This window comes from Muntiacus reevesi, chromosome 2, assembly GCF_963930625.1.
Source record: "Muntiacus reevesi chromosome 2, mMunRee1.1, whole genome shotgun sequence".
Taxonomy (NCBI): domain Eukaryota; kingdom Metazoa; phylum Chordata; class Mammalia; order Artiodactyla; family Cervidae; genus Muntiacus; species Muntiacus reevesi.
The window spans coordinates 178,319,325-178,339,519 of record NC_089250.1 but is presented as its reverse complement, the minus strand read 5'-3'; the positions used below and the strand labels follow the sequence as shown (position 1 = coordinate 178,339,519).

General features: G+C 54.4%; 1 protein-coding gene across 2 annotated transcripts; it reads left to right on the top strand.

The window, feature by feature from the left end:
• Positions 1-1,152: 1,152 nt before the first annotated feature.
• Positions 1,153-16,572, top strand: TMEM130 (transmembrane protein 130). 2 transcript variants are annotated; one of them, XM_065920204.1, is made up of 8 exons: positions 1,153-1,277; positions 7,514-7,819; positions 9,280-9,439; positions 10,445-10,611; positions 11,316-11,400; positions 12,456-12,658; positions 14,600-14,712; positions 15,235-16,572. In XM_065920204.1, exons 1-8 carry the CDS (start codon positions 1,193-1,195, stop codon positions 15,385-15,387), a joined length of 1,272 nt encoding a protein of 423 aa, XP_065776276.1. In that variant the 5' UTR covers positions 1,153-1,192; the 3' UTR covers positions 15,388-16,572. The 2 variants fall into 2 exon arrangements, with proteins under 2 accessions (XP_065776276.1, XP_065776274.1); XM_065920202.1 differs by having other exon boundaries at positions 15,199-16,572.
• Positions 16,573-20,195: the final 3,623 nt, after the last annotated feature.

Here is a 20,195-nt window from a genome sequence, read left to right as displayed (position 1 = left end):
AGGACAGTTATGTGGCTTTCTCAAGGTCACAGAGCTCTCAGGGAGCATGCAAAGTCTACTGGCATTTGTCCCCACGATGGTGACTGATGCCATCAGTGAGTGACATCTGTTTAGCACTTTTAACTTTCTTAAGGGGACTCACTCAACTCTGTCCCCCCCATCCCCTGGGGACCCTGCAGCTACTCCGGGGATGTGCCTTTGCTCCCCTGCGGCGCGCATCCTACAGCCCTGGTCCCACCCAACTCTCCTCTCTGGGTGGGCTCCTTGGCCAAGGGTGAAGGAGAGGCCCAACTGGGACCAGAATTCAGGCTGCCGGTGTCTAGCCTTTAAGGTCAGCCAGGCTGGCCGCCTTCTAGCAGAAAAGACACGCTCTGTTCCTGTTACGGCAGATGGAAGCGCCTGCTTGGGCCAAGGCGTGTCCAAGGAGCGGCCTGGTCTCTTCTCATCACGGTTGTCTTGAGTGTGGCAAGGCCTCTGACAGCGCTGTGGGCCCAGGGACACAAGCCTCACTTTTCAGCAGGTGCAGAGAAGGTAAACAGAGGAACGGCTAGCGCCAGCGCCTGCGTCCGGGCCCCTGCGCTCAAGTCCTTCTCTCTGGACGGACACAGGCATTCCCGGGCCCACCGACCAGCGCCGGGCACACGGTGTTTCCTCAGCGTTTCTTGAAGGAAGGGCAGCATCTCCAAACCGTGTGCGTCATGAGCGAAGGCACCTGCAGAAAGAGCCCAAAGGACCTTTCTGGAGGCTTCGCAGCGGCGCGCGCGCCTCTGGGGACGCTGAGTCAGAGTCGCCGGGCGCGGGCACGGACGCGGGGCGGGGAGGGGGCGCCGACTGGAGGAGCCGGCACCGGGGAGGGGAGGGATCGAGGGGAGAGGAGGGCGCGGCGGCGGGAGGGAGGAGGGGGCGCAGATTGGAGGAGCTGAGGCCCGGGGGGAGCGGGGAGGATCGCGGAGAGAGGCGGGGTGCAGCGCGGGCCGGGGAGGGGGCGCGACGCGGCCGACGTGGGCCGGGGTCGGCGCGGAGGGCTGTGGGCGGCGGCGACGCGCAGAGACTCCACGATCCGAGGCGAGGACGAGCCGGCGCCGCGCCCGCACCTCCCCGCACCGCCCTCGCCGCGCGCCCCACCGGCGGCCGCCGCCGCAGTCGAGTCCAGCCGCGTCCCCTCGGCGCTCCAGCGGCTCCCGGCGCCGCCATGGCCCCGGCGCTCTGGCCGCGCCTCGGCCGCATCCTCTGGCTAGCCTGCCTCCTGTCCTTGGCCCCGGCTAGGGTGGCCGCAGGTAAGGCGCCGCGCGCGGATCGGCCGGCCGCCCTCCCCGGTCGGCTGCGTGCAGGGGCCTCAAGGCGGCCTGGAGCCGGCTGCCTCGCCGGGAGCCGGCGCTGCGGAGGTGGCGCCGTGCGCCCTGCGCTCACCTCCCTCCTCTCCCGAGGCTGCGCGCTGCGGAGGCCCAACGGGCCTGTCCCTTCACTCCGTCCCCTGAAGTCGCTGGCACTTGGGGGGGGGGGTCCCCGCGCCCCTCGCTTCTGCTGCTCCCTCCAGATCGGCCCTGCCCTAGGAATGGCGCGGTGGCCGGGGCCTCCATCCCGGAGCCTGGGAACCTCGAAGCCGCTGGAGGTTGGGGAGGGTGCTGCGGGGGGACCGAGGATGCTGGGGTCGGTCGTCACGCCACAGCCCCCAAGGAGCGCCGCCAGGTTGCCTCCAAATGTTGCCTTATCGGGAGAGGCTTGCCACCCAGCTCGTGTAGGCTTCAGGGTGGTGGTTGGGGGTGGGGGTGGGAGGATGCAATTTTCAGAGCTCGGGAAGCCAGCCTGCCATTTCCTCTCGGGGAATGGTTTCCAAAATGGACCCCGAGCTGGTTCCGCTGGGTACCACTCCGTGTCCCTCAGGGCTGTTCTTTTAGCATCCCCACCTCCTCACCGCCCGAAGGCCAGCACCCCACTTTTCTGCCCCATTTTGGCGACAAAATAAAGGGGACCCAGGTTGGAGAGTTTGGAGGAGACAGTTGGCAGCTATTGGGTGCGTTCAATATTACTGAACGCAGCTATGCAATATTATCCAATATGTTCATCATGCCCCCTCCCCCCTTCAAAATATGGCAGAGAGAAGAGATTGAATCCTAACTTGTGAAATGAAAGCCACAAGGGAAGGTAAAAACCCTGCATCTTAGGAGTGAATGTTAAGAGAATTCTGTGCTCTGTCAGGATAATCTGCTTCTCCCTGGTTATTCACATAGAAATGAGGTCTGTTGTCCGTTAGGTTTACAGGTGTTCAGAAATGATCAGTGTGGCCTAAATTGCCAGAAAAAAAAAAAAAGTAGGAGGGGATTAATTCTTTGGAAATCATATGTGGTTCCCAGCCTGGCCTATTGAACCCATGATATAGTTCGAAACAGTTGAGATGCAGTTGGGGAGAGCCCACAGAAGAGAAAGATTCAGAAGCCTTTTGCAGCTTCCCCAGGTCTGGGTCAGACTCAGGCCTGCTTCCTGTTCCAAGGGTTGAAGTCAGAAGTCCGTGTCCTGGACTGTTCATTAATTCCAGGTTGTGTTGTTCACACTTCAGAGGTACTTTGGGAAGTGTTTTGGTCTGACAACATGTGCAAGGTGCAAAGGCCGACATAGCCCTTTTCTAGAAGCTTCTGGGGCCCCTGCAGGCTGTGTGGTCAGGGAAAATGTACATGTTCCAGGTGGAATCCAAGGGAGCCTGCTGGTGGGCGCTCTTCCGTGGGTCAAGCTTCATGGCTCTTGCCACTTCACGTCTTGCTGTGGCCTTCTCAGCTCTGGGCCACTGGGGTGCTCTGCAGTCCAAGGCCAGGGCAACTGGGCTCCCGAACCGGAAATGTAGATTTCAACAGGTAGGTTACCCTATCTGGGCTTGGTGCCTTCAGCCACAGGTGGCAAAGCCTTCGTGGTCCATTTCAGATTCGGGACAATTCTGAGACCCCAAAGACGAGGGCCAGCATCACTCAGGGGCTGTGAAGTACCTGCTTAAAAGAACAAAAACAGAAACACAAACCTGAGAAAACTGCCCTTGGAGTCTAGGCGTCTGGATAGGTGGTGGAGGGGCTGGCTCCCAGGAGCCGGGCCACTGTTTGCCGGAGCCACATCCCCTGCCCTCCCCCACCCCGTCCCTCCTCCCAGCTGAGCCGGCTGCCCCCCTGATTCCATTCCCCTGGCAACCGATCTACGTCGTCTCGTAGTCATCATCGTGCTGACATGCGCCCGTATTGCTGCAGCCGAATGTCCCTGCCACCTGCCAGCCTCGCTCTGGCCCATGCGCCTCTCCTTGGTGGGGAGAGGCGGAGATTCTCCTTGAGGGGGAAGGGTGGAGATGGCCTCTCATCTCAGCACCTGCGTCTGTGGCAGTCTGGCCAAAGGCTGCCCCCCAGCCAGAGGGACTTAGCCTGGGGCAGTGTGGATTTACTCTGTGACCCCAGGCACTAGCCTTATCCCCTGGGGTCTCAGGTCCCCCAGTGTAAAATCTCCACCGTGTTGTTGTTTTTTTTTAATTTAAAGAATCTTTGAAAGTTTATTTTTTTTAGCTTTAATTTTATCTTGGCGTATAGCAGATTAATAACGTGGTGATGATTTCAGGTGGACAGCAAAGGGACTCAGCCATACACTGTGTTTTCTTGGAGAGACTTCTATGTCTGGAATTCTCTCTTTGGGATTAAGACACCGCCGGTCCCTTTTGCAGTCCTAGCCCAGATGACTTTATAATTCAAAATATGACCTCAAGGAAAGGGATTCGGAACAGATATATAACACGAGTGACCAAAAGGCTGGAGACAGTCCGCACTGGGGGCAGTGACGCGGTGTCGCAGGGTGAATGGGATCCAGCTGAGGACCCGCTAGCTCACCTCCCAGTTTGGCTGAATCAACAGGTCTCTCGTGAGCTCCCTAAGGGCAGGGGGCACGTCCTGTACTTCTGGGTCCCCCCAGAGCTGTGGGGTGTGGCCCAAGGAGGGGGCTCAGTCCTGGATGAAGAGTTTCCTGGGGCAGTGCCAGGTCCCTCTGCCGCACCCTTCTCTCCAGGTGCCACTCCACAGCACAGTGTCCAGCCCCTTCTTGGTGCCGAGTGCTTGACTAGGCCTGGAGCAGATGGGGATGACCCTTGTCCTGCCCTCAGGAGCTTGCAGTGCAGTTAGGGGAGATGAGGAAATGTCTATTCCAACCCAGGGTACGCTGTGTGCCAAGTTGTTGGGAGAGCGCTGAAGAGGTGGGGGTGGGGTGGGAGTCAGGGAAGGCTTCCTGGAAGAGGTTATATCCACAGATATCTAGGTGAAGAAGAGCAGTTGGGACAGCATCTGCACAGGCCTTGAGGCTATGGAGGACAGAGCAAGTGTTAAATCTACAGCATGGATGTGCCAAGACATGAACGTGGATTCCCTCTACCCGGAGGCTGGCCTGTGGTCAGATGAACTGTGCGGAAGCTGCTTGCTGGGGTGGCTGAGACCAGGGCAGGACTGGAGGCCAAGGGTCAGCGGGCAGGATGAAGCGGTAATCTACCAGACAGGGGCTTCCCAGGGTGGCGCTAGTGGTCAAGAATCCGCCTGCCAGTACAGGAGACGCAAGAGACGCATCGATCCCCAGGTTGGGACGATCCCCTGGAGGAGGAAATGGCAACCCACACCAGTATTCTTGCCTAGATAATCCCATGGACAGAGGAGCCTGGGAGTCCATGGGGTTGCAAAGAGTCAGACAAGACTGAGCATACACACACACACATGTGCAAGTGGTGTTCGCAGTGATGGAGAGGAGCAGTGAGAGTGGCAGGGGCCCAGGGACTGGGTCTTGAAACAGTTGGGCCTTCTAACCAGACAGAGAATGACAGGTAATGAGAATGCTAGGTTTGGGAAGGGAGAAAGCTAGGGGGTCTAGAACAGGGGACTCCAACCTCTGGGATTAATGCCTGATGATCTGAAGTGGAGCTGATGTAATAATGATAAAAGTGAAGTACACAATAAACGTGATGAACTTGAATCATCCTGGAACCATCCCCACCCCGCTCCCTCCCCAGCTCAGTGGGAAAATTGCCTTCCACGAAACTGGCCCCAGGTGCCAAAAAGGCTAGGAACTGCTGCTGCATTCCTGGCCTACAGAACTTTGGATGGTGAAGGATATATTTTCCATCTGTGCTGTCCGGGAGAGCTATGGTTCTTGAATGTTCGAAATGTGGCTCTGGTGCAATGGAGGGACTGAATTTTTTAGTATTAATTACATTTAAGTGGTTAAATGTAATGGCATGTGGTTAGTAGCTACTATATTACTGCTTAGTAGAATTAAAGTCACTCTGCCGGGGTTCTGTCAGCATTTAGGGGGTACCAGAAGCCAAGGGAGGGGGTGCATGTGGCCAGGATAGGGAGAGGTGGGAGGGACTGAAATGACGGGGGGTGTCGTGGCCCTTCCTCCCTTCCTTCTGTCACTTCACCTGCCCAGGTTTGCCCTGCCACAGGCTGGACAGTCTCTAACCTTGCAAGCCCTTCAGACATCGCACCTGAAGAGGAAAACCCAAATCGCAGGAAAAGAGTTACCAAGACATGCAGTAGTGCTGTTGGCGAGAGGGAAGGGTTCTGGGAATTCAGATACACCTGCTTGAGGGATTATCGTGCAACCATTGAAGTTCACGTTAGGACGCCCGTGGACATCCTTCTGATGTGTGGCCGTGTGGAAATAAAATCATGCAGAGTTGTGTGCAGAGGGTGATTCTGACGAAATTGAAACTTCAGTGTGTGAAAAAGAGCTGGAGGACCTTAATCTGTTAGCAGCTGTTGTTTTTTTTTGGGGGGGTAGGGTAATAGGACACGTCTAATACTCTTTATGCATATGTATTACTTTGTGTGTGTGTGGTCGTGACGTGTTGTGTGGCATGCGAGATTTTAGTTCCCCAGCCAGAGATCGAACCTACGCCTCCTGCATTGGGAGCATGGAATCTTAACCACTGAAGATTCCAGGGAGGTCCCTGGATTAACTTTTATGATGGAAACAAACCTGATTTTTAGAATCTTACACATGAATATGATAAAAATCTGCGGCTATCTAGAACAGGTGAAGAATAATAGCTTAGGAAGATGCTTGATGTGCAAAACCAGCAACAACAGTAGAATAATCTCAGAGTACGTATCATTTGAAAAAAACAGTAGGAAATGTTCAAATATAGTAAGAGGGATCGTTGCTGATTATTTAAAAAGTTTTCTTTTTCTTTAAATTTTATACCTTTCTGAATTTTCAGATTATAATTAGTCTTACCTTCAGTGTAAGACTGAATGGTCTTGGTTGGGTGGGGAGTACTATTTAAAAGGTCTCTTATGTGGTCTCCATTCCATGTCCACCAGACCTTGTTCTCTCTCTCTTTTGAAAAAATATTTGTTTATTTTAAAAAATTATTTGTTTATATTATTTGGCCATGCCAGGTCTTCGTTGAGGCGCACAGGATCTTTCTTCTTTGTTGCAGCATACAGGATCCTTTTTTCAGTTGTAGCATGAGGAATCTTTCTTTTCCACTTATGACATGAGGGATCTAGTTGCCTGACCAGGAATTGAACCCAGGCCCCCTGTGTTGGGATTGCAGAGTCTTAGTCACTGGACCAGCAGGGAAGTCCCCAGGCCCTGTTCTCTGCTTGCATCCTGCAAGTCTTAATTCCCAGGTTCCCTGTAAGAGCTGTGTCCCCAATGTGTCAGTTCAAGTTCCCCAAAGAGCGGACCCAGCTGGAATCTCACAGCTGCAGCGCTGGCCCCGGCTGAGACCCTGGAGGTCCCTGAGAGCGTGTGGTCCAGTGGAGCTTTCTGTGATAACAAAGATCTGCATCCACAGTGTCCACTCTCGTGACCCTTGGCCACATGTGACTGTTGAGCCCTTGGAACATGGCCAGTGCGACCGAGCAAGTGGGTTTGATGTTTGTTTCCTTTTGATTGAAGCTTCAGGAGCTGCACGTGGCTAGTGGAACCGTATCGGGCGGCTCAGATCTAGAGGCTCTCAGTTTATGGATTTGCAGACTGAGACCAAAGAGAAGGGACCTTATCTTGGATCACGGTGACCCTTCCTCCCCAGGCTCGTTCTGCCGTGTCAAGGCGTGCAGCCTCTAAGGGGGTCCAGATTCAGCTCTGTGTTTCAACTTGGAATTTTGTTTCACATGTAAAGCTCAGCCCCAAAGAGTGGGTGATGGGGGGGGGGGTGCATTCTGGGCAGCAGCTGCAGTGGTTCCTCCTGTGATATGGACTGATGGTCATTTTTACAGCTGAGAAGCATGACTGGGTCAGCAGACTCATGCCCTGTAAGGCCCTGCGTGGCTGGCATGAGAAAAGAAAATAAATTGAGACCCTGGAAAGAGTGTGGGTTTGGAGTCAGCCGGGCCTGGGTTTGAATCTCCACGTGGCAATGTATGATCCTTGGGCTTGTCTCTTGACCTGCCTCGGTTTCTCCACCCGTAAGATGAATAGACACCCACCCAGCGTGGGGCAGTGGGGCTCTTGGCCATGCCCTCTACCTGAAACACAGCCTCTGTTTCTGGGTTGCTAGGCCTGTATGAACTTCAGCTCACCACCGATGGCCCTGCCACCACGGGCGCAGAGGTGACCATCACGGCCAGCCTGGTGGCCGACGACAACGGCAGCCTGGCCCTGCCTGCCAGCACCAGCCTCTACCGCTTCCACTGGATCCACACCCCGCTGCTGCTCACGGGGAAGGCGGACGAGGCTTTCAGCTCCACCATCCGTGTTGTGGGGAGCGTGCCCGGGGACTTCCCGGTCTCCGTCTGGGTCACCGCCGCCGACTGTGGGATGTGCCAGCCTGTGGCCAGGAGCCTCCTCGTCCTCCCCATCACCGGTGAGGACCTTCCCTCCTCGCTGATTTGCCTTCAGCTCTTGGGGCAGAGAAAATGGGCATCAGAACCATCACACACAGGCAGATTAGCCCCATGGTTCTGAGTTGCTGTCAGTTGAGTCAACAAAGGATCAGAAAATGGTAATACACATTGCTGGCAGGGTTGTGCTAAAATGGACACAAAGTGCATATTTGCCACTGGGCTGTAAATTAATACAAGCTTTTGGAGAGGAGCTGATCCATATGTGTCAATGGCTGTAAATTATTTTAGTCTTCAGCTTGTTCTCTTTCCCTATCCCCCCCACCCCTCTCTCTTTCCCCTTCTTCCTCCCTTCCTTCCTCCCTCACACCCTCCCTCCCTTCTCTTTCTAAGAACTCCCTGCTTTCTTAGAGTTTACAGTCTATTTTTTCTTCTTACTTATTTGGCTGCACTGGGTCTTATCTGCATGCAGGATCTTTAGTTTCAGCATGGGAACTCTTAATTGTAGCATGTGGGATCTAGTTCCCAGACCCCCTGCATTGGGAGTGTGGAGTCTTAGCCACTGGACCACCAGGGAAGTCCCTACAATCTATTAAAGAACTTATCTTCAGGTAATAAACCTCCATTCGGGTAATGGTTTATGCATGAAGGTGTTCATCACAGTTTCTATGGTAACAGAGGAAAGTGGAGACAAGCTAAGTATGCAACCATGAGAATACTGATATAATTTATAATAATAATGATCTTTACAAAGAGTGTGTTTTAGCCTGGGAGAGTACTCATGCTTGTAAATTTTTAAACATCAAAATGAAATTCTATGACCAATTGGATCAACTGTGTTTAATGTATGTGGTACGTACACATGTGTACTTGGCAATGGGCTTCCCTGATGGCTCAGTGGTAAAGAATCCACCTGCAGTGTGAGATGTGGTTCCATCCCTGGGTCAGGAAGATCCCCTGGAGAAGGAAATGGCAACCCACTCCAGTATTCTTGCCTGGAGAATCCCATGGACAGAGGAGCCTGGTGGGCTACAGTCCATGGGGTTGCAAAAGAGTTGGATGTGACTTAGTGGCTAAATAACAACAACAAATGTGGTCAGTAGAAATGCTCATTTTTTTTTTCCAGGCTCATCTAATACTTTGAAATATTTCCCGAGAGTCAATTTAAAAGCTTGCCCATTTGCTTCTAATCCTGGGCATCTCTTGTGCCAGAAAGTTCAGAGTCCTGGTGAAAGGGGCACAGGAGCGGAACTGTGTGTGTAACAGGGAGTGAGCCTTCGCCAGCACCCACTGGCCCGGGGCAGGGCCTCGGAGGGGGCATATGGCTCTGTGTTCAGGGACCTGCAAGGTCCCTTCTTGCTACCACAGCGGTGACAGTCAGGAGGAGGGTGGGGGAGAGGCGGCCCTGCCGGCTGGCACATGGCTCTGCCCTCCTCCACCCCGGGGGCGGGGGCCTCACCCTCCCGTGGTTTCTCCCTCCCAGAGTTCCTCGTGGGGAACCTTGTGGTCACCCAGAACACCTCCCTGCCCTGGCCCAGCTCCTACCTCACCAAGACAGTCCTCAAAGTCTCCTTCCTCCTCCACGACCCCAGCAACTTCTTCAAGAACGCCTCGTTCCTCTACAGCTGGGACTTCGGAGACGGGTATGTTCTGACCCCCTTTGATGCCCCAGAGTCCTGGCCTGTGCGGAGTGCTGTGTACTCCGTCATCTTCACCTGCTCACTCTCACTTCGAACATGCCTTGCACACCTGCTCTGTGTCAAACTCAGGGTCCCTGGGGACCAGTGTGAACCAGTCTAACCCCTAACAAAACCTGTTCCAAATTTCCATATTTAAAATAGTAAACAGTAAACATAATAAACCAGGACTAGATTGCAATGTAGACAATAATCCCCTGCAATTGAATAGTTTGGCAGTGGGGGAAGGCATTTCTAAGAATACAAATAAAAGGTAGAAACTGTATAGGAAAAAAATGCTAAGTTTGGCATCATCAGGTTTGAAATTTGAAATGAAAGAAGCAAGTTGAGCCAAAAGATAATGGTTAAACTGGAAGAAAATATTTGGAAGATATAGAATAGGTAAAGGTTCAATGAACTTCATATGGAAAGAGCATCAACAAATCAACAGAAATATTTTCTTTATTGTCACTCAAGTTCCTTTCAAAGTGATTCAGGTAATTGTAGAGGAAAATGTCATAACCTATGATGGAGGCATGATTCTTCCTGTTTTACAGGTGAGAAAGGTAAGGCTGAGAGTTATGTAGATAGGAAATTTGGAGCTGAGATTCAAAGCCAGATTTATCTTAGCTCCAAAGTTCGTATTTCTCCCCTTCCCAGATCATCTCTATCTAACACACGGTCTTCCCTTGGTCTGGCTGGGGCTGCACGGCACTTCCTGGCAGGTGACAGGCACCTGTGGCTAAGAGGTCTTCTACCTGTAACTTACAAATCCGAAGACGACCAGCAGCCACCCCACCCATGCAGGTCAGCTGACCTCATGCCCTGGCTTGCCCTGGGGACTGCTGCTGAGGTGACATTTTTGCTCGCAAAATGACACTGGTCTGAATGTGTCACTGTACACCCAACCGCTGACCCTAAAAAGTCACGTGGATCACTTCCGTCATCTCTCCCCTCCCCGACATCTTACAGCACCCAGATGGTGACCAGAGATGGTACCGTCTATTATAACTACTCCATCATCGGCTCCTTCACCGTGAAGGTCAAGGTGGTGGCAGGGTGGGAGCAGGTCACATCGGACGCCGGGAGGGGCATTCTGCAGAAGACGGGTGACTTCTCCGCCTCGCTGAAGCTGCAGGGTGAGTCTCGGGGGGTTGGTGTGGGTTGAGCATTTGGCTCGTCGAGGAGCCCTGGGTACCACTCCTTCCAGGGCTGGATCACGTACAGAGTGGCTGGCACAACCCCTCTTCAGGCCCCTTGGCAGCCCTGAGAGGGGTCGTCATTCCCCACTTCTAAGAGGGCGCTGAAGGCCACGGAGGAGGTCAGGGAGCACCGAGAGGCAGAGCCCAGACACTGTGCCGTGATTGGACACATCCCCATCACTCTCTGTTTCCAGCTACATCGGCCTCTAGTCAAGGACCATCCTGTCGGGGATGGGACGGCCCCAGTCGGCTGCACCGGGAGGGAGCCCCCAGGCCCGCCGCTCCTGGCTTTGTCAAGACGGGGCCCTGGGGCGGCTGCAGCCTGTTTCTCAGTCAAGCCAACGGGGTGCTGCTCCCGTGCCCCCCACACAGCACAGATGATGGGGAGGGAGGTAGTTATCCTAAGCCAGCCCCAGGTCCTGCTCACCAGAGTCCTGCTGGCTTCCCCCAGTGGTCTCAGTCTAAGCGGCTCCAGCGTCTGCTGCTGATGTGGAAGCAGGACTCTGGATGTGACCTGTGGCCCGCTCTTCGGGAGGGCCAGGAGGACAGGGTGGTGGTCACACAGCCTGGGAACCCCGGGAGCCCTGAGACAGCTGTCGTCAGCCACCAGGTATAACGAGGTCGTCTTCTTTGCCTTTCAGAAACCCTTCGAGGCATCCAAGTTTTGGGGCCCACCCTAATTCAGACCTTCCAAAAGATGGTAGTGACCTTGAACTTCCTGGGGAGGTGAGTGAAGCCCTGAACGCACGTGCTTGACCTGTGGTCCTGTTCACACTCCCTCTCAGAGGCTCCTGACCTTGTTTCATCCCTTCAGTTCAGTTCAGTTCAGTCACTCAGTCGTTGCTGATTCTTTGCGACCCCATGAACCGCAGCAAGACAGGCTTCCCTGTCCATCACCAACTCCTGAAGCTTACTCAAACTCATGTCTGTTGAGTTGGTGATGCCATCCAGCCATCTCATCCTTTGTCGTCCTCTTCTCCTCCCGCCTTCAACCTCTCCCAGCATCAGGGTCTTTTCCAAAGAGTCAGCTCTTCGCAGCAGGTGGCCAAAGTATTGAGTTTCAGCTTCAGCATCAGTCCGTCCAATGAATATTCAGGACTGACTTCCTTTAGGATGGACTGGTTGAATCTCCTTGCAGTCCAGGGGACTCTCAAGAGTCTTCTCCACACCACAGTTCAAAAGCATCAATTCTTTGGCGCTCAGCTTTCTTTATAGTCCAACTCTCACATCCATACATGACCACTGGATTTCATCCCTGAGGGGCCCCAAGTTAGGGAGCACACGGAGTGATGAGCCCACCCTTAACTGGGCCGTGGGAGAGTCACAGCATGACTCCATTCTCAACGTCCAGGGGAGGGAGCACTGGCCCTGTGGGGCTGTCTGCAACATGGGAATGCCCTCACCCCTTCAAATCTATAGAAAGCCGACTTATCCTTTCAGAGCCTACTCAAACGCCACCTCCTCCAGGAAGCCTTCCCTGACTACCTCATTGAAATCGTGCTTCTCCGTCCCCTTGACACTCCAAGGGCGTCACTGGAGCATGCATTCTGCCTCGTCCAGCAGTCTGTGCGTGTCCCTCTGTCTGTCACTGCCCTGGCCTCCCCTTGGAGTCTCGGGCCATCTCTTATGTACTGCCATGTTCCCTGGAGGCCTGGGCACCTGGGTGTTCTTTCCTGGAAAGAACACTGAAGTTCATGACTGCCTGACCTTTTTCGGACTTGGTCTGTGCTCACACCCCTTGGCAAGCCATTGGTGAAAAAACACCCCCCGTTTCCCTGCAGCCCCCCTCTGAATGTGTGCTGGCGTCTTAAGCCCGAGTGCCTCCCGCTGGAGGAAGGGGAATGCCTCCCGGTGGCAGTGGACAGCACGGCTTACAACCTGACCCACATCTTCCGGGATCCCGGGGACTACTGCTTCAGCATCCAGGCTGAGAATGTCATCAGCAAGACGCACCAGTACCATAAGGTCCAGGTGTGGCCCTCTAGTAAGTGACACTTTGCCTCTGCTTCCAGCAAAACCCAGTCACCCTTGGTCCACCCATGGCCGTCAACAGCCAATCCCACTATTACTAGAATCATCGGTAACCTTGCCGGCCCCAGTCAACACCATGGCTGACCACCCGTAGCACCACCACCAAACTCTAGCGCCATCGGCCACTGCTCCAGCCCCCCCTTACCAGCCCCCATCAGTCCCACCAACACCACCCTCAACACAGCACCACTAGCTGTAACAACAGCAAACTGAGCTGTTGCCAGGCGACTTGTCCAAAACCAGTGCCACCATCACCACACACTACGGACCGTTCTTCCAGCATCTTCACGAGCCAGAGTCAGCGCTGCCATAGCAACCACCCTGGCCACCATCAGCACCACTGTTGATACTCCTGCTCCCAGCCCCGGCACCCACCATTTGGACCGGCACCATCCGTGCCGTGTGGCCCCGGGATCATCCCAACTTCAGCTCTCGTGTTGCCACCACCGCTGGCGGTGGGCAGTGTCCCTCCCACACGTGACCTCTGCCACCCTTGTCCCTGGCCTGAGCCCTCCGTCCTTCGTTGCCGTCACACCCACTCTATCGCCTGCGTCTCCGTGTTTTCGCTTCTACCAAAAACAAGCATTTCCGGTGGTGACCGTGCTGGCCTCACTGGGTTGTCGGGAGTCTCCCAGGGAGTGCGGGCAGCTCAGAATGTGTACGGTGCAGCCTCTCTCATTTATCCAGGCGCCCAGCCGAACCCCCTGGCGTACTCTCCCCCAAACAGTCACATGGTCCAGCCGCTGACTTGCAGCGATGGGATTAGCTGATGACAGTATCACGTCCTCCCATTCACTTCCAGGGGCTCCTCCTCTATGACCCCAGAAGAGGGTTTTCTTACACAGAGGAGAAAGGATCCCAGGCCCTAGGGATGCTCTTTCAGATGCTCAGCCAGGTCCCACCCTGTGCAAAACTAAAGGGGATGCTCCCTGCCAGCTGCACTTGCCTCAAGGTTGGCCTGGCAATGCACCAGGTGTGGTCACCGCCCCCTTGTCTCCCCAGTCCCTCTTACTTGATCCGACTCCATGCTCTGCCCTGGTCCCTGGCTGACCCTGTGTGCCAGGCAGACGCTTTGACCTGTGAGCATCCCCGGGGGCCTTGGGCCCTGACTCCCCCAGCATCTCCTGGGCACTGATCACCTGGAATCCCCTGAATCCTGCGGAGAAGGGGGATTACCTGGCACTGCAGGTAACCCACGCCGCCTTTCCTCGGAGACAGATCCTTTTGGTGTACGGTGGTGCCTCTACCAGAAGGAGAGCGGGGGAAGGGTGAGAAGGAACCCACCCTTGCTGATCACCTGCCTTGCGCCCGCCTCATGTGGTTGCATCTCCACGGCCGCCTCGTGGGTCAGCATGACTGTCAGGTCACCTGGGCAGAGCCAGGATTTGAACCCAGGACCTGCTGGGCTCTTCTTGCTCTGCCCTGTGGCTTCCTCGCAACAGGATCTAAGCGAGCGAGCCCAGAGCTGCCGGAGGTCACAGGGGTGCTTGGGTGTCCTCATGCCCTGGCCTTCTTCCCCAGGGCAAGTCACCCACGAGAGTAAGGAGGAAGCTGCCGGGTCTTTCGTGGTCTAGGTTTAGAAGTTGTCCATCATCCCTCTGTCCTCTGCCGCTGTTTAGGAGCAAGTCACTATGAGTCCAGCCCACACTCTGGTGGGAAATTTAATTGCACCCTTTGAAAGTTACTGTCAAGTATTGCTTTAAAACCCCGACAGACCCTTCCTTGGGTTTTGCGAAATCCTGGATTTGCCTATCGGAGTTGCCTCACTGGGATGCACGTGCACAAAGAGGGAAAAGGCTCTGGCAGGCTCTGTTCTCTCTCCGATGCTGTACCCTGAGAGCTGGTATTCAGCACTGACTGCCCAGGCTCGTGACTTCACCTCTCTTCCTCCCAGGCATCCAGCCGGCTGTCTTTGCGTTCCCGTGTGCCACGCTCATCACCATGATGCTGGCCTTCATCATGTACATGACCCTGAGGAATGCTACTCACCAGAAGGATATGGTGGAGGTGGGTGCTTGGTGGGGGTGGGGTGAGGGTGGGGCTGGGCTCCTGGCCTTGATAGGAGAGGATTTGCAGAGAGGGCGGGTGGTGGAGGGCTAGATTCGGGGGCTAAGAGGTGGTCTGGATGTCAGAGCAAGACCCCGGGGCTGGAGCTGACATACCCATGAAGCATCTGTGAATGGGGCCCCATTGATAAACTTGGTTGCTTCTCATGTCACTTAACTCCCACTCCGCTTGCCCGTGGCCCGCTAGCCATGCCCACGAACTGGTAAAGGAGAGGGCAGCCAAAAGCAGGGGCAACCCAGACCGCAGAAAAGCCAAGGTCACAGGGAAGCACAGTGTAGTGTCCGAAAGGTGTTTCTGTGCGTGCTGCAGCCAGGCAGCTGAGCTTGCAAGAGGCTGCCCAGCTGGGCTGCTGAGCTCATAAGGCCACCTCACGGGGCTCCTGGTGGGTGGGAGGGTGATTGACCCGTGGGGTTCTGTTCACCATAGGTGGCTGATTTTGACTTTTCCCCCATGTCTGACAAGAACCCGGAGCCGCCCACTGGGGTCAGGTGCTGCTGCCAGATGTGCTGTGGGCCCTTCTTACTGGAAACGCCATCTGAGTACCTGGAGGTCGTCCGCGAGAACCACGGACTGCTGCCTCCCCTCTACAAGTCTGTCAAAACTTACACGGTCTGAGCGCCACCCACCCCCAAATCCAGTTTCAGTGTTAACTGACTGCTGCCCAGGAATTTGGGGCAGTGTTGGGGGCAGACTGGTGCACGCCATGAGTTCGGGGCCATCCGCCCTGACTGGTCATCCATCTGTACAGTCTAGCCGCCTCCACAAGCCCGGCTCAGTCCCACCTCCCAGCCATTCCATCCATCTATACGGTCAGAAGCCCCTCTCGGTCAGCCCCGCCCCACCCCTTGCCTTTGAGGAGGCCCCCAAGCGGGATTCCAGCACTGGACGTGGTCCCTGTTCTCTCATAGGTGTGCCCGCGGCCCCTCACCGATTCCTCCCCTATTTGGCACATTCGCCGTCCATCTGGGGTTCGCACTTCCCTCCCCCAGGTGGCCCTGCCCAGGTCCGAGAGCCAGGAGGAAGCTCACAGATGGTTAATTCAAGGCTACATTACGAAAGGTCTTACATACAGGGATAAGCGTGCATGACGTCACCCATGTATTTCAGACGACTTCCTCTCTCTCAGTGAGTTGGTTGCTGAGCTGTCCCATTGATCAGAGCTAAAAGGAAACCTGACCTTTCCCACGTGGCCCTGACAGCTCCGGGGCCTGGCTCCTCCCTTTGTGTCCTGTCCCAGGGGCTCCTGGGTCCCCTTCTAAGGACACCCTGTTCCCCATCTGCTTGCTGGGGGTCGGGTGGGGGGCAGGGCTAATGCTTTGTGAGTGTGAAGTGCTTCGTAGACAGCACTTTCTTTTATTGAGTCTGTTTCAACTTGCATTGAGAAAGAGGCTTTGCGGCAGAAGAAAGAGTCAGGCCATGGGGGGAACTTGGGTACCCTGTGTGGGGGACAGAGTTCTCGCCCCTTTAACTGCTCCCAGGGTGGCCTTGAGAGGGAAGAGGACTGGATGGAGCCCAGGGTGGGGGACCAGTCCACCCCTCTCCCTTTGGCCCAGCAGCCTGGGGGAGGCAGGTCATGTGCAGAGAGCGTGGGTACAGAGGGAGCCCACGATCAGGTCCCCATCCAACCATGCAGGAGTGGGGAGCACCCTGGGCCTGTTTGGGGAGGGAGCAGGGCCACGGAGGCCGAGCTCTGTCGCCGTAATTGTTTGCTCTCAGACTTTGTGCTGAAGACAGCATCCCCACTGGTGTACAGCTCATACCCATAAATACTGCTGTTACTGCTGAATAAAGCTTGTATGCTCCGACGATAGCCAAGCCCAGAGCGGGTGGCCGAGTCTCTTCCTTTTCCATGCCTGGACGTTTGCGCCTTGCAGGTGGCAGGAGAGGTTCTTGGACGTAGTAGGACATCCCCATCACGTTCTCCAGCAGGTGCACTGGATGGAGCCGCTGTCCGGGGCTCCAGTCTGGATTTGGACCGGTGGTCCTCACACTGCCGCTTAGGCTGCCTCACAGACGATCGGGCTCCTGAGGGTCCCCCGGAGGTGGGTCCAGGTGCCCCCAGGTGACTCTTAAGTCTGAGACTCTGGGGGCGACTCTTGGTCAGGGTGGGACATGGGACATAGTCCACACCTGGGAACTTGGAAATGCTGCTCCCTGGGCCCCGTGCCACACCCAAAACAGCTCCTGGGAGAGGGGGCAGCCCCAGTGCACCCTCAAGTGTGAGAGCTTCCTATCTCCAGCAGGGCCTCTTGAACTTTGTTTAAACACTAGAATTTAGGGGTAGGTTTGAGAAAAGAGATCAAGTTTGCATGCTTAGTCGTTCAGTTTTGTCCGACTCTTTGCAACCCTTTGAACTGTAGCCCACCAGGCTCCTCTGTGCATGGGATTCTCCAGACAAGAACACTGGAATGAGTTGCTATACATACCAGGGGACTCTTCCCCACCCAGCGATCGAACCCACCTCTCTTATGTCTCCTGCATTGGCAGGCGGGTTCTTTATCACAAGCGCCACCTGGCTTCCCCAATGCTCAGCAGGTAAAGAATCCCCGTGCAATGCAGGAAACAGGAGATGTGGGTTAGATCCCTGGGTTGGGAAGATCCCCTGGAGGAGGAAATGGCAACCCACTCTAGTACTCCTGCCTGAAAAATCCCACGGATAGAGGAGCCTGGTGGGCTCCAGTCCTTAGGGTTTCAAAGAGTCGGATACGACTGAGCAAATAAGCACCTGGTTATAGCCAATTAACAATGTTATGATAGTTTTAGGTGAATAGCATAGCGACTTAGCCATATATATATATACATGGATCCACTCTCCCCCAAACTCCCCTCCCATCCAGGCTACCACATAACATTGAGCAGGGTTCCATGTGCTATACAGTGGGTCCTTGTTGGTTATCCATTTTAAATATAGTACTGTGTACGTGACCTTCCCAAACTCCCTAACCATCCCATCCCCCTGGCAACCGTAAGTTCATTCTCTAAGTCTGTGAGTCTGTTCCTGTTTTGTAAGTTCATTTGTATTGTCTCTTTTTAGATTCTACATATAAGGGATGTCTCATGATATTTCTCCTTCTCTGTCTGAGAACTGTCAGAATTCTGCATTAGTTCACCCTACACCTGCTCCCCAGCCCCAGATGGCAAAAGGGCTGGGCAGCTATTCCCAGCCACCTACAATTCTAGGAGGGACCTCACCATGGCTAATGAGAGGCTGCGGGTTCTAGTGACCACAGCATGTCAAGAGCAGAAGCAACTGAATGTATTTTTGCCGGTACCTGTTAAGAGCCATGTTTTCCTTGAAGAAGCCTATCACCCCAGACATGCTCAGGTGTCTCAGAAGGTTTCTGAGAGTTTAAGCCTGATAGGATTAAAGCGGGTTTCCAAGGAAAGGTAGATGAATTCATCTATTCTGGGTTGAATAGCTGTTGTTATTGTTGTTCAATCGCTAAGTCGTATCTGACTCTGCAACCTTATGGACTGCAGCATGCCAGGCTTCCTTGTCCATCACTAGCTCCTGGAGCTTGCTCAAACTCAGGCCCATTGAGTTGTGATGCCGTCCAACCATCTCATCCTCTGTCGTCCCCTTCTCCTCCTGTCTTCAATCTATCCCAGCATCAGGGTGTTTTCCAGTGAGTTGGCTCTTGGCATCAGGTGGCCAAAGTATTGGATAGTGACTTTCCTTAAATTCATATCCACCCATCATCTGTGAATGGGCACTTCTGTGGAAAGAGGCTCTACAGATGTGATCAGGTTAAGATGAGGTCTTGTTCATGGAGGGTACAGCAGGGGCCACCGCTGGGCTGGAACCTGGCTAAGGGGCTGAGGGGGAGCTGGGACCACCAGGCAGGATTGGTCAGCGGCTCTTAACCTGAGGATGCCTGACCCCCAAGGGACCCATGGAGAGAATTCACCAGCCTGGATGGGAGAGATGACATCTCTGCTGTTAGAAACCTTTAATAAAATCGAGGTCATAAATATAGGCCCGGAACTGTCGTCAGCAGTTTCTGTGGCTTTGCCATCAGTAACAGTCACAAATGCGTTCACATCGCATTCCAACTGTGAATCTCTCAGAACGACATTTATGCTGATTGTGCCTTCAGAATTACAGTTGTTATTAGACTTGCCGCTGGATCTTATTTCACTGAGCACATATGTTACAATTGCTATTTTGATAACTGGTTGCCTTTGGAATCCTGTTATTTACTATTATGCTTCCAAAAACATTCTGATTTATTCTGATGACTGGATCTGACTGCAGAGGAGCTCAGGGTGCCAAGAAGGCTACCAGACCCCTGTAGCTGTACCCTGGGGCAGTCCTCGGAGGGCACAGGGGTGACAGGGGACTTTGCTTTTTTTGTCCCAGAGAGAAGGATCCTTCCGGGGGCGTCTGACCCAGGAGACCAGGTGTCAGGTCCCCATGGGCCACCTGCTTGCAGTGCCCAAGGCGACCAGCAGGTGGCAGCCCTTCTCAGCCATGTTTCTGCAGTTGGCCTTCTTCCAGGGCAGCCTGTGGGCACCAGAGGAATATAAGGGCCACGGAGGGCGTGGGTCCTGGCAGCTGTGGCACCCACATAGCTGTGAATACACAGGCACACGCCACATGCATGTGCGCATGCTCACACTGACAGCCGAAGGAGCCTCCCTGGGAATCAGCTTCCAGAACATCCTACCCCTTCCAGGACGGACGGCATCCCTAGGACACTTGCCCTTGAGAAGTCCTTTCAGAAGAGGAACTGCTTTGTTCTTTCTCATCTCTTCCTTCCCTAATAGCTTTTCTGAGGTGTCCGCAGGTCAGCACAAGCCAACAGCTCCAGCCACAAAAATAATCTAACTGCAGCGGAGGTGGGCTTCCCAGGTGGCCCTTGTGGTAAAGAACCCACCTGCCAAGGCAGGAGATATAATGAAATGCGGGTTTGATCCCTGGGTTGGGAAGAGCCCCTGGAGAAGGAAATGGCAACCCACTCCAGTATTCTTGCCTGGCGAATCCCAGGGACAGAGGAGCCTGGCAGGCTGCAGTCCATAGGGTCGCAAAAAGTCAGACACGACTAAAGCGACTTAGCACACAGAAAGTGGGGTGAGGTGTAGACCTGAGTCCTGGCCTGGTTCCCAGACCTTGGGCAAGCGACTTAACCTGTCCAAACTCTAGGGTCTGTGTGTTGCACAATTTGTATAAAGACTGAAATCTTACAGCTCAATGTCTATAAGACAAACCGCGCAAATGGAAAATGAGCCAAGGACTTGAATAGACGTTTCTCTAAAGAAGACGTACAAATGACCAATAAACACAGGAAAAGATGCTCAGTATCATTAGTCATCGGGGACACACAAAACCACAATGAGGAACCACTTCATGCCCACTGGGATGGCTGTAACCGAAAACAAAACAGTCAAACCGAAACAGAAAACAGTAAGTTTTGGCAAGGATG